At 35.3% G+C, this 12955-nt stretch overlaps 1 protein-coding gene across 1 annotated transcript; it reads right to left on the bottom strand.

Moving 5' to 3' along the window:
- Positions 1-1365: 1365 nt before the first annotated feature.
- Positions 1366-12309, bottom strand: Chchd2 (Coiled-coil-helix-coiled-coil-helix domain containing 2). The gene is made up of 4 exons (XM_089096225.1): positions 12204-12309; positions 5106-5289; positions 3590-3812; positions 1366-1507 (listed from the first exon to the last, which is right to left on the bottom strand). Exons 2-4 carry the CDS (start codon positions 5286-5288, stop codon positions 1494-1496), a joined length of 420 nt encoding a protein of 139 aa, XP_088952351.1. The 5' UTR covers position 5289; positions 12204-12309; the 3' UTR covers positions 1366-1493.
- Positions 12310-12955: the final 646 nt, after the last annotated feature.

Below are 12955 nucleotides of genomic sequence, written 5' to 3' on the forward strand. Positions count from 1 at the left end.
GGGGGGGGTTAATAGACAACGGCTTTCCAAAAGACGGGAGACAAGACTAAGCATCCTGTTTTTCCTCACTTTAGGGTAATGAAAAAATGAGTGATTTGACCCGTTTTCTGATTTTTTCTGCCTGCCCCTCTCCCAAGTAATATCTCTGATCTTATCAAAAACTCTACGAAAGTTTAAATGATTATGACTGAGTCTGCAAATGGGCATTGGAATCATGATGGCTCTCATTAGCACTACTCTTATTAAAACTTCCGACCTGTTAATGTTTTGGTCTTGTATACTTATATATGAGGCTGTTCAAAGAGAAACTGAGGTTTTGAGATACAACAAAGAGCCAATTGAAGGAACTTGTGTTTTGTTGTATACATTTAAAACTGAACTCTCTAATTCCAACATAGTCCCTTTCCTTCTCAAACTGAGATGCTTGTAACAACAGTACGCACGCTTTATGGTCATAAAATTTTCCCGTCTGAGACTTCAGTCACTTTTCTTGCACCAGCTTTTATATCTGCCCTCCCTTACCCGATAATAGACAGAGCTAATATTGGACGCGTAATAAGTGAAACGTTCATGCCCAGCAAGGTGGTACAACCCAAATCTTTCAGCCTCTACGCTAAAACAATAAGGCATTGTTTGGCACAATTTTGTAAAGATATTAGTGGATTATTTAAAACGATATGTACCGCTGTGACATGGTCTCAATTTACACAAGCCGTTGAATTATGCTTCAAGAATTTAACTTTCAAATGTATATGGTAGCAAAATTCGTTCAACTGAATTCTTTTCCGCAAAACGTACAATATTTTCTGTACCGCTCCCATATATAAGCCTGATTCAACTCTGATCCCAAAAGAAATACCAGCAGTCTCTATGACAGCAACAAATAATATAGAGAAATTGAGAATTCAAACTGAGACATTTATCATCAACAGTGCATCAGCTTGTTAACACCTATTCGTAAAATTTTGCCAACCAAGACTTCGGGTAGCACCACCATTCAGTACGTATCCACCTTGAATAGCTGGATGTTCCTGCTGTTCATCTTTTGTAGACAAAGTAATGCAAGAGGGGCAAAAAGCTTTCCTGGTAAAATAAATACAACATTTCTTACGTCAAGGATAGGCTGCTATTGAATGTCAGATGCATAAGAAGTCGGGGAACGTACAGACATGACATAAAGACGCCAAACACTCCGCTCCATTCTCTACATTAAAGGAAAAAGCCTTTGCTCCAAAATGAAATATCTACTGTATATTGAAAAAATATAAATAAATATTCAACTATCCTAATGCAAATAGAACTGAGATTTAGTTGAAAAGTACTTACTAAATCTAGCTATAAAATTTTAAAAGAAAAATGCATGAATACCGTAATTATGTTATTTATTCATTATATAGTAACAAAATGACACATCCAATATTGACTACATCCAATAAAACTTCTCAATTTCTCTACCAATATATAGCATGACATTAGTTTATGTTGATGAAACCTTACATCGCCATATCTGAAAATAAAATGGAAAAATAATAATTCAGTTATAGTCCACATCATTCAAGAATATATGGAACTCTAGAGTTTAAAAAAAAAGAACCAGAAACAAAACTAAACATCAATTAGTAAATTATGATGTGGCGAAAATCAAAAGATTGCTGTGACTGACAACTTTCTGTACAGCATGCTATGTTTTTCTTTTACATCTGAAATTTCAAATTTATGGATACTTGTACCAAGTTACTATAACAAGGGGGGAGATAAAACAAAAATTTACACTATCTGAAATGAACGGATTTTTTTTTAACATCATTCCTTTTTAAAGGGGATAAAGGCCAGAAAGGTACATCCCTAATTCATACGGAAAAAAAATTAGAAGTCACAAATGTAATTTTTTAAGAATGTTTGTGTGGTAAGAATGGTGGTTACAGCCTTCTGGATATTGTATTTAGCGTCTGTTTTTGCAGTTTGGGTTTATTTTATTACAAAGAACTGTCATGCTTTCAATTTATTACCCCCCTTGTATTGGTTCATCTTTTCTAGATTTTGATGTTTTTTCCTTTTTTCATATTTTGTTATGCAGTCTCAAAGTCGGTCTTTGAAAGTAGTAGCAGCGTGATGAGGAATCTGAAACTCGATTTTAGACTAAATCCAGCGTTTGGACTCTGCCTTATTCTTTGAAAGACCAGACGAGAATTTACCATTAAAAATCGGCAAAAGCAGGCTTATCACACATGAAAATATTTGACCTCAGCAAACGCCTGTCAAAAGCAACCCAGCAAAGCACAAGATTGTGGAAAAGCGATAATGGGCGAAAATATTCACAATTCAGCTGACACAACCTTTTCAAAAAATTATTACTTTAGCCTATATTTTGTGAAGACTCCAAAACCATCAGAATTTAAATTTCATTTTCCCAGTAAAACTTGTTAATTGATATAAATTACTTATATTAATATGATATAAATTACTTATATATATACATATATATATCTATATATATATCTATATATATATATGAGATATGTCTATTTAAGTAATTACCGTTCACGATTATGCTGCGATAGTGCTATGGTTAATATTCTGCGCATGCTAACGCTAGTTACCTACAGTCTACTTAATCTACGCACTGACATTATTATAGTCTGCTTTTTAATTGTATACGATTGTTTACTGAGTGTTTAAGATGCTCCGGTCAATCGTGAGTCCCGCCAATTGGGAAGTACGGGCGGTTATACGATTTCTTAGTGCTAAAGGCGTAAAACCGATCGATATTCATCGTGAGATCTGTGAAGTTTACGGACAAAACATTATGAGTGATGGAATGGTAAGGAAATGCACTTTTATATATATCGATATTCATCGTGAGATCTACGAAGTTTACAAAAACATTATGAGTGATGGAATCGTCTGGAATTGAACGAGAATCATATCAACAATCCATTGAATGGCTGACATTCATCATCACCCAAAAAGTGAAATTTCCGGGCAGAAATTGTTTGCTTATCAATTTCAACTACTTTTTGGGTTCGATGGATGAATGTCAGCCATTCCATGGATTGTTGTTGTGATTCTCACCCATTTCCTTACTCATTCCATCACTCATAATGTTTTGTCCGTAAACTATGAAATCTCACGATGAATATCGATCGGTTTTACGCCTGTTAGCACTAAGAAATCGTAGTAACCGCTCGTACTTCACAATCGGCGGGACTCTACGAATTGTCGGAGGCATTCTTAAACACTCAGTAAACACACGTATACAATTAAAAATCAGTACTAGTTAATGGCGTCTAGTAAGCGTAGACAAGAGATGTAGGTGATACCAGACGTGCATGCTTAGAACGGCGACCGTAGGCACTGTGGCGACGTAATCGTAAAACGGTACTGACTTAAAAAACATACTATATATATATATATATATATATATATATATATATATATATATATATATATATATATATATATATATATATATATATATATATATATATATATATATATATATATAGCAGAAAAACTAATGAACTTTCCCTCCCTATCAGTAAATCATTAAGCAAAAACAAATTAGAATTAACAAAAAAAAACAGTTTACTATTAGAAGTCTTGCATTGTCGAATGGCTTCATTGAACCCTTCACATAAGGTAAGGTCAGACTGTGTCTGAGCACACTGGAGAAACTGACTAATCTCCCAGGCACATGGACCAGATGGAGCCTGGCCTTGCTGCTGTTGATAGCCAGGCTGTTGTGGGGCTGCAGCTGGAGCAGCTTCAGCAGGCCGTGAGCCACCAGTGAACATATGACCAATTGTGTGGCCCTAAAACACAATAAAAACAATCCTTAGTTATTTTGAAAGAAGAACAACTTTTTTTATTTCAAACCATTAAATACATAGCAAAATGAGTAGATGAGATAAATCATTCACAGGCCAAATTAAGTAAATCCACAAAAGAAGCAAGTGGAAAACAAATCTAAAAGAAGATACATATGGTAGTATTCTTTCAGATGTACTGATCGCCTGATGGATAAAACGCCTAGGACTTTTTGGTGTTTTCTTATATATGTTGAAGATGAGGAATATATAAGTACATTTAGGTATGCACCTATTTGAACTGAAGAAGTGTTTCATGTTCAAACCTTTTCCTCTTTATTGATCAACAGATTTTTACCATTCTTATAGAAAACTAAGGGTCAATCAATCTCATATAAAACTTGCTAATCTAAACACAAAGAAGAACTTAATCAATAAGACTTTTGGATGCCTAAATTCATGGTTTACACCACAATTGTACTGCCAAGACTTCAGAACAAACCAGAAAAGGTGTATACAGGTTCAGCCTCTACTTGCACATTTTTAAATATGGATTCAGCCTCTATATACATTATGTCAAAATTATGTCTCAGATAGGATAAACACTCTAAACCAATCTTTAAGGGTGAAATATTGTCTCCCCCTTCTTAGATCCTTGAATATATACACCTTCATTGTTATTATTCAAAATTAAAAAACATCAGATAGGTACAATGAAGAAATTCTTCACTGTTCATGCAAAAAAGTCTCATTTTCACCATTTGCATGACAATGAAGTATATAAGTAAATAAGTGCCTTGGGTGAAATCTTTTTTCATTCCCTAAATTTTGGAAACTTCCCATAATCATGACCAACATTAACCATACCATCAACATCATTGCCACCAACATTATCATCATTGACATTGTTTTTATTGCCTGTTAAAAGTGCTCTATCAAGGCTTTGCAATCTACATCATCAATATTCTGCCCCCTTATTGTCCTTTTCTGCATTGCTACTTAATGGAATCTCCTAGTCTTCCCCTACATTTTAGCAGAATAAAACCTTTATAAGACTTCAAAACTATTATACTTCAGATTTTTTTCTAAATTGCATTTTTTTTTGCAATAAACTTGTACCATTATAATTGACTGAAATTATAATTAACATTTTAAATCAGCTTCAAATGGAAATTTTTTCTGACTTGACAGTTTTCATTTCAAAATGTGGTTTTAAATTTTTCATTACTATGGGCTAGAGTTTGTTTACTAGGCTGCAGCTGATGCTGCAACCATGATTAATAATTTATAGGAACTTACAACAGCTGATCCAATTGCAACTCCCCCAGCAGTTGCAGCCATCTGCTTCATTAAACTAGGTTGTTGTGGTTGCTGAACCATGGGTGCAGGTGGAGCAGCCTGAACTGGTGCAGGTGGGGCAGCCCTTACAGGAGCTGGAACGTGTCTAGATGGAGCTGGTGAAGAACGACCACGACGAGGCATTCTACAAATAAATGGAGGAAAAATTGCTTTGAATACAATATGTAAAAGCTTGGCTATTGAACAGTGTTACCCTCATGGGCTTAAAATTATACATCACAAGGCCCTAACTTTAGACAAGTGCATTCAAGTCAAGCCATTTGTTGCACCTACTAAATATCTCATATTGTTCACAGTTTTATGATTAAAGACAGGACTGAATCTCTACCAAGAAGTGAGCTAGAATGATTCTACCCTATTTCTGAAATATAGGTTTAAAAAGAAAGTTTTAACACAAAATAAAGTCATCTTTTTAATTTAAATTACCACCAAAACTAAAATCAAAAGGTCAGAAACAGGATTCATCTATATTGCTGCATCAGAATGCTAATAATTAGTTCAAAGTTTAGTAAACTGTCTAGGAAGTGCTTGTCTATTAAATGTCTAACTTATATCAAACTGTGTTGCCAAAGCATGGGATTTAACATATTTAGTGATTTGGACCTTCCCAAGAAAATCCAAAATTATAGTTCAAATCTACTCCTTCAAGAACAAATTTATAATTACAATAATTTAATATGAAAGTTTTAGTTGAACAAAGTTCTGCATGATTCCTCCTTACAATGGGGCTGCATATATCCCCCCTTTAGAGGACTTCTTATGAATTTCAAATGGTACTGCATAAAAAATGGCCAATAAATAGGATTTACCAGGAGAAGGAAGACAACATGTATTATGATTTTTTTTAAGTTGTCCAACTTTTCCCTAAAGCTGACATGGTTCTTTTTTTTACCCACAAGTGCTAGTAATTTTTAATATACTTTTTTTTAAGAGAATCAGATGAAACCTACTGTTTCTTGGTAGATTCTACAGTTTGACATTATATATATATATAATGTGCCATTTGAAATTTCAAAGTTGCCCCAAAAAGTTGAAGAATTAGGGAGAGCTCTTTGACAAAATTACTTAAGCATCCAGAAGAGGAATATGTACTTTCTAATTTGTGGTGTTATCTCCCTCTGTATGTCATACACAGTTCATATATTATCCAGTATGATCATTCTCTATCTCACCCATTATAAAAACCCGGACTGGGGTGCGAGTGCTCCGGAGAACGTTTTGGCAGATATAAACATGTTAGACATGCTAGACAGGTTAGTCTGTTTCCGACTGTTTCCATCAAAGTGCATTGAAACAAACGGAAATAAAGCTAATGCAGAAACAAGCTAGACAAGCAAGACAAGCTAAGGCAGAAATAAGTGGGAGGAGCTTTTTGTTCACGAAGACCAGAAATGATCTGCAATTAGCTTACTGGTATATTCTGTCTACTGTGATGTCATATATCCATTACAAATATAATTTTATAATTTGAGGTTCAAGAATTATCAATTACCTTTACTGATCTTGCATTTAAGTGGTGAGGGGGTTCCAGCTTTCACAACACACATAGCCACTACTCTTTATTTCCTTAATGGTTTAAGGTCACAAAGAAGTTTAGAGGCAATTCCCTCAAGATGCAGGTGTTATCAATTTTCTTCAAGATGCAAGTATTTGTTACATAATATGAGATTGTTTGCCTATGTTGAGGATGATGTAATCTCACATTGAGGATGACCTAATCTCACATGACATGTTAGAGCTCAGGGCCTGTGGGGAACCCTTGCTTGTAGCTAAGGATGACGTAATCTTGCATGACTTGCTAGAGCTCAGGGCTCACTAGTCAAGTGGGGAACCCCTGTTTGCAACAGAGGATGTTGCACACGTGGATGTTACATAATGGCAGTACACACGTGGATGTTACATAATGGCAGTACACACCTGGATGTTACATAATGGTGATGCACATGTGGATGTTATGCAATGACAGTACACACATGAGTGTTACATAATGATGGTGCACACGTGGATGTTACATAATGATGGTGCACACGTGGATGTTACATAATGACAGGACACACATGAGTATTACATAATGACAGCTCAAGTTGCTAAAGTAGACAGAGCCCTAGAGCTCATAAAACAAATGTTTACTACCAGGAAGCTGTGTGTGGTCAAAAACAGTACAAAGATAAAGGATGGCCCCACCTGGAATTTGGAATGACCCTAGTGTCTCCCCATTATAAAATGGATGTTAAAGCACTCAAGTGTCCAAAGGCAAGCAACAAAGCTCATACCAGCTTTGCAAGACACGCTGTATGAGGAATGCCTTGTGTACCTCAAACTCCCCACCCTAGTCTACTCAAGGAAGAGAGGAGACACAATTGCTATTTGCAAACTGCTCAAAAACAACCTCTCGAGTCAAGTTTTTTCCTCATTCCTTGCAAGTACAACAAGTGGTCACACAAAGAAGCTACAAGTCCAACCTTGCCATTGACATGAGTGCCAGCACTTCTTCTCTATATGTGCTGTCCCTCACTAGAGCAGCCTCTCAAAAGCCACCATCCAGTCCCAAGCCACAGATGCATTCAAGGAAGGAGTTGATCAGGACTGGGCCAATGCAGAGTGCAGGCTAGCCTGGGATGCCAAACCACCAACAAGATGTTCCACAGGAGGCTCATCACCACCTTATCTTACTGGACATGCCATTTAAGGTATTGACCATGACAAGAAGCTCATCAATATACTCACCTTCAAACAAGCAATATTGTTTTAGCCCAAATGGTCAACTCCTTGAATTCCAACAAAACTGCATCTGTAAGCCTCATTAGGAGCCCCAAAAAGTACTTTGGAGAGGAGTGGTACAACCACTAGAAGCTTCATAACCATTTCCCTGTCACCTACTTGCTACAGGAGTCTCTTGCCATCTGTACCTGTAGGCTAAATTGTATGCAAACCAGGAAGTAATTTGCTTTTCTACTTATTTGCATTTGTAATACACAAAGCAAGAGATAGAGGTCAAAAGCCTGGATGGATGAATGCCAAGCAAGTGCTTATGAAGAACCAGACAAAAAAATTTGAAGAGATCAACAGACAAAGAAGAGATTAATGCTGAATACCAGAGATATGAGGTGACATAGCAAATCCAGGAGTCTAACAGATTTTTGCTACTTTACAAGTTGTAAAGGGGTGGAGGTAGAATCTTGGAAACGCCTAACTATACCATAGTTTAGACAGTCTATTCATTCCTCCAATTTAGTTTTCATCTAGCTAAAAAATTCTCAATGGTGTTGCTCTAATAAACTAGAGTCTAATTAATATGGATTTGAGGCCTGAATGGTTCTTTCACTCAAACCCACTGCAAATTAACTATGGTTCTTTGAATATACCACTACAAAATAACTGTTCTCAGTGGATAAATTGTATTGATAACAGGTTTTTGGGCTCTTTAGTAATCCATAAATATTGACAAGGTAGTTTTGCTTAGTACTAGCAGTTGATAGAACTAATTTTTAATTAACTTTGTTATCATGGAAGATTAATGAGTTAAGCAAAGTTAAAATTCAGGAATCCATCTGCAGCCCCTTAAGATCCTGAGGAAAGAGGTAAGAAGACAGTCCCTCTTTCTTGGTGACTAAAATGGTATATAAGCATTAATTTCAGAGTAATAAAACAAATGAACATGTCAAGAAAAAATACCTTTTAAGTTCCTTCCCTCAAACAGTATGTACTTTCCCCTCCTTAGAAAAACTCTTGATTATTTCTTACAGCAGAGATATGATAAATAAATTGTTAATTTGAGGAAGATCAATAATATTGGTGTTCCAGTAGTTTAGAGAGGGGAAGGGGGCTCAATTTGTTTGTATATTTTTTTTAACCATTATATAACTAAAAAGTAGGCTATTTGTTATGGTTTTTTCATATTAGAAAAAAATTCCCAAAGGGAACAATATACTGAATATGGAGAAAATCAAATTAGCTTAAAAGAGATGCAAGGTGTTGGTTGGGGTGCAATATTGCATCAACTATGAATAGACATGCTGTAGTAATTCTGAAAGATGCATTATTTTTGATTGGCTTACCATATCAAGATCAAACTTCCCAGGCATCATGAGGGGGGTGTTCAACGGACCAAAAGGCAACATGTACATGCTACTACTGCTTTTAATACTGCTGCTACTACTACTACTACTACTACAACAACAACACTATTACTGCTACTACTGTTCCTCCTCCTACCCCTGAGATACTAGTATTATTACAGCTAAGTGTATGCTACTACTACTAAACTACTCCAACTGGTACTTCAATTGCATCTACTTCAAGGGCATATCAGCAATATTTTGGAACAGCTTAGAGTATCAAAATGATACTTCCAGGGTATCATGAACATTTTTGGAATGACTTACCACATCAAGTTGAAACTTCTGGGGCATCATTAGGGGGATGTTCAACTGACCAAAAGGTGACATGAGCTTGCTACTACTTCTATTAATAGGACTGCTACTAGTGTTACTACACCTACTACTGCTAGTGCAACTATTTGTAAGGCTAAGAGTATTAATATTAAAAATTCAGGATGTACAGAAATGTTATGCAACAGCTAATTGCATTAAGCTGAAACTTCCAGAACTTTTTGTTCAACTGACTAAAAGACAACATGTTAATACTAGTGTTTTTACTAGTACTAGTGCTATTAATACTACTTCTACAACAACTATGCATAAGGGTATGAATGTGAAATTTTCAGGGAATATTGAGGCGGAAGGTGAACTGAATCAAAACACACCACCTGTAGGCTATGCAGGCTGTCATAAGGGCAAATTAGCAACATCTTAGGAATTACATTAAATTTCACTTGCCAGCAATAAGGACAAGTTCTGTAAATGCTGGCCACTGATGGTGATAACTCAACATGTTAGGTGCATTCTATACTATAAGCCAAGATGAACTGCTTATTTAATGTATTAGCATTCTCTCTTGGGTCACATATTTTTGTGCATCTAGTAGAAGTTGGGTAACAAAATGCCTACCAGAGTTTTCAGATGATGCATACCTCCAGAATTTCTTGGGGTTAGATTTCATTGCAACTGCTACTGATTCCTCATGCTACTGAGGAAAGGTTTGGTGTGTGTAGTCATAACTTACAATGCTTATTGTGGGGAATGTCAAACTAACCCAGTGGTTGGCAAATTGCATGACCAGATCCACATGTGGCTCTTTGGCTTTGTAAGTAAGCTCTTGGCTCAGTAAAACAAACAGAAATTACAATAAATAACAACATCAAATGAGCTGAATTAACATGAGTAGGGCTGACACCCCAATGCATCCTGAAGACCAGAACATAATTTTCACTTTACTGAAATAAAATAAATGAATTTGGATTGACAATTTAATATACATAGACAATATTGATATTTATCTGTAAATTCTTAATAAATTTGATTTACTAAAGTTAAAAAAGAGAAAACATTTAATATATATTTTGTTTTCACTAAAGTGCAAATTATGTTCTGGCATGGGGGATGTCAGCCCTACTCATGTTAATTTCTGCTTGTTTTGAGTTTTACTTGGTTATTTATTGTAATTTCTGTTTGTTATGGGTTTCATTTACTTATTGATCTTGGTAGATTTATGCATGGAAAATTATTTGATTTTATTTCAACTCTTCACTTTTCTTTACCAAAGGAAGAAAATATTTGAATTAAACCTAATTAATAAACAAATTGAACTGTACAGTAATAAGCCATCTACATTCTTAACCCTGGATTCATTTGTAGGTTTAATTCACCAAACTCAATTACTTTCCAAGATAGCAAAAGGCTTATAAATTACAATTTTATCATAGGCTATTTTGTTTTGTACATAGCCTACAGCTGTATCTGGAACCAGGGAGGGGATTGTCACAAACACAACTAGACTATAAACATAATAAAATGATGGTTTAAAGGGTCTTTCTCTTTTAGTGTTTCCTTTGGTAAAGTTCTACAAAATCATATTATTGAGTTAGGAATAAAGTGAATACACCATTTGATGCCTTTTTTATGCTGATTACAAATATAATAAGCATTTATATTGGAAATGAATTTCAGCCCACCCCCCCCCTATATATGCCAATTCAGGGTTAGGTTGGGTTAGGGGTCAATATATACCAAATCATATTATTGAGTTTCAAATAAAGTGAATACACCATTCGATGCCTTTTTTATGCTGATTACGAATATAATAAGCATTTCTATCGGAAATGAATTTCAGCCCCCCCCCCCTATATAGGCTATACCTAACTTAACCTAACCCTGAATTGGCATATATAGGGGGGCGGCTGAAATTCATTTCCGATAGAAATGCTTATTATATTCATAATCAGCATAAAAAAGTCATTGAATGGTGTATTCACTTTAGTCCTAACTCAATAATATGATTTGGTATATAGGCTATTGACCGGGTTAGGTATATAAAGGGGGGGCTGAAATTCATTTCTGATAGAAATGATTATTATAGGCCTATTCATAATCAGCATAAAAAAGGCATCAAATGGTGTATTCACTTTATTCCAAACTCAATAATATGATTTCATAGAACTTTACCTTTCCTTCTATGAGACCCTACTCTACCATTTTGCCATATCCTAGGCTAACTTAAGTTCCCTAAACACTAACATCAACATCCCAATAGACTTAGGCCTACTGAAAAGCTGGCTAGACCCACCAATCAAAATGCAGGGGTAACAAAACCCAGTAAAATTCTACTTTAGCTACTTTTGACTATCTTGGAAAGGGGTTATGTTAGGAAAATCAAATGCTTCATTTAAGCAGAAGATTGATTTTGCAAGGTTTTGCTTTTATAACAACAAAGATTTTTTAAAGGTCATCAAAAGGCCCCTCTAGAGGAGCAAGAGCGGAAGTGGATACTTAAAATACCTTTGAAAAACGTACTTTAGCCTGCAGACCCATCCTTAAAAGTTTCAATTTTCCTAACCCAATCCCTTTCCAATATAGCCGAAGAATTTTACCAAATATTCTTTTATTCTGAATTATTTCAAGATTAAAAACCATTTCTTACTTGAACTAGTGATATAGCTATCAAGATTAAATCGCAGTGGTAAATCTTATTTATGCAACAGAATCTTGTGAAAACTATATTGCTGTTGTTGATTACTTGATAATCTGTTTCTAGAAAGGTACAGAATTGTTCCTTTTGAATAAGCAGGTAGCGCTGTGAATGCTACCCATCCCTTTATTTTTCTCCCAAAAAAAGAAATTCGCAATCCCAACGTCTTTGCGAAATAGTTTTCTCCTTCAAAACTATGCCACACTTTCAATTTATGGCATACAAACTGCTGCTAGATTAGATGAGTATTGAGCGTGAAGTAGGAATAGGTGGAACAACACCGTTGTCGTATTTCAAAATATGCTGTTCTTCTTCCTTTTATGTTTAGTTCTTATAAGCAGGGCTGTATTCAGCGGAGAAGGAGTATCCGGTTTATACCTCACCATTTTGTAAGAAAAATACATATAAAGAAATTTTGGTTACGTTTTGTAAAGTTTTTTCGTCACCCTCAAACCCTCCCCCCCCCCATCCTGAACAAAAATCCTGAATAAGTCTTTGCCTATTTGTATTATTACATTTACGGCATACAAGTCACTTCTGGATGAGCTGAGTATTAGGCAAGAATTAGAAATTATCGGAATATCACTGTTTTCGGATTACTAGATATGCGGTTCTTCTTTCTTTTAATACTCAGTTACTATATTTATTTATTTGGGATTCCTAAATAAAATCGACAAAACAAACTTTGCAAGAAATAAACCTTT

The sequence above is a fragment of the Artemia sp. Qi Xiang Cuo genome, chromosome 10 (assembly GCF_049724085.1).
Source record: "Artemia sp. Qi Xiang Cuo chromosome 10, ASM4972408v1, whole genome shotgun sequence".
Lineage (NCBI taxonomy): Eukaryota > Metazoa > Arthropoda > Branchiopoda > Anostraca > Artemiidae > Artemia > Artemia sp. Qi Xiang Cuo.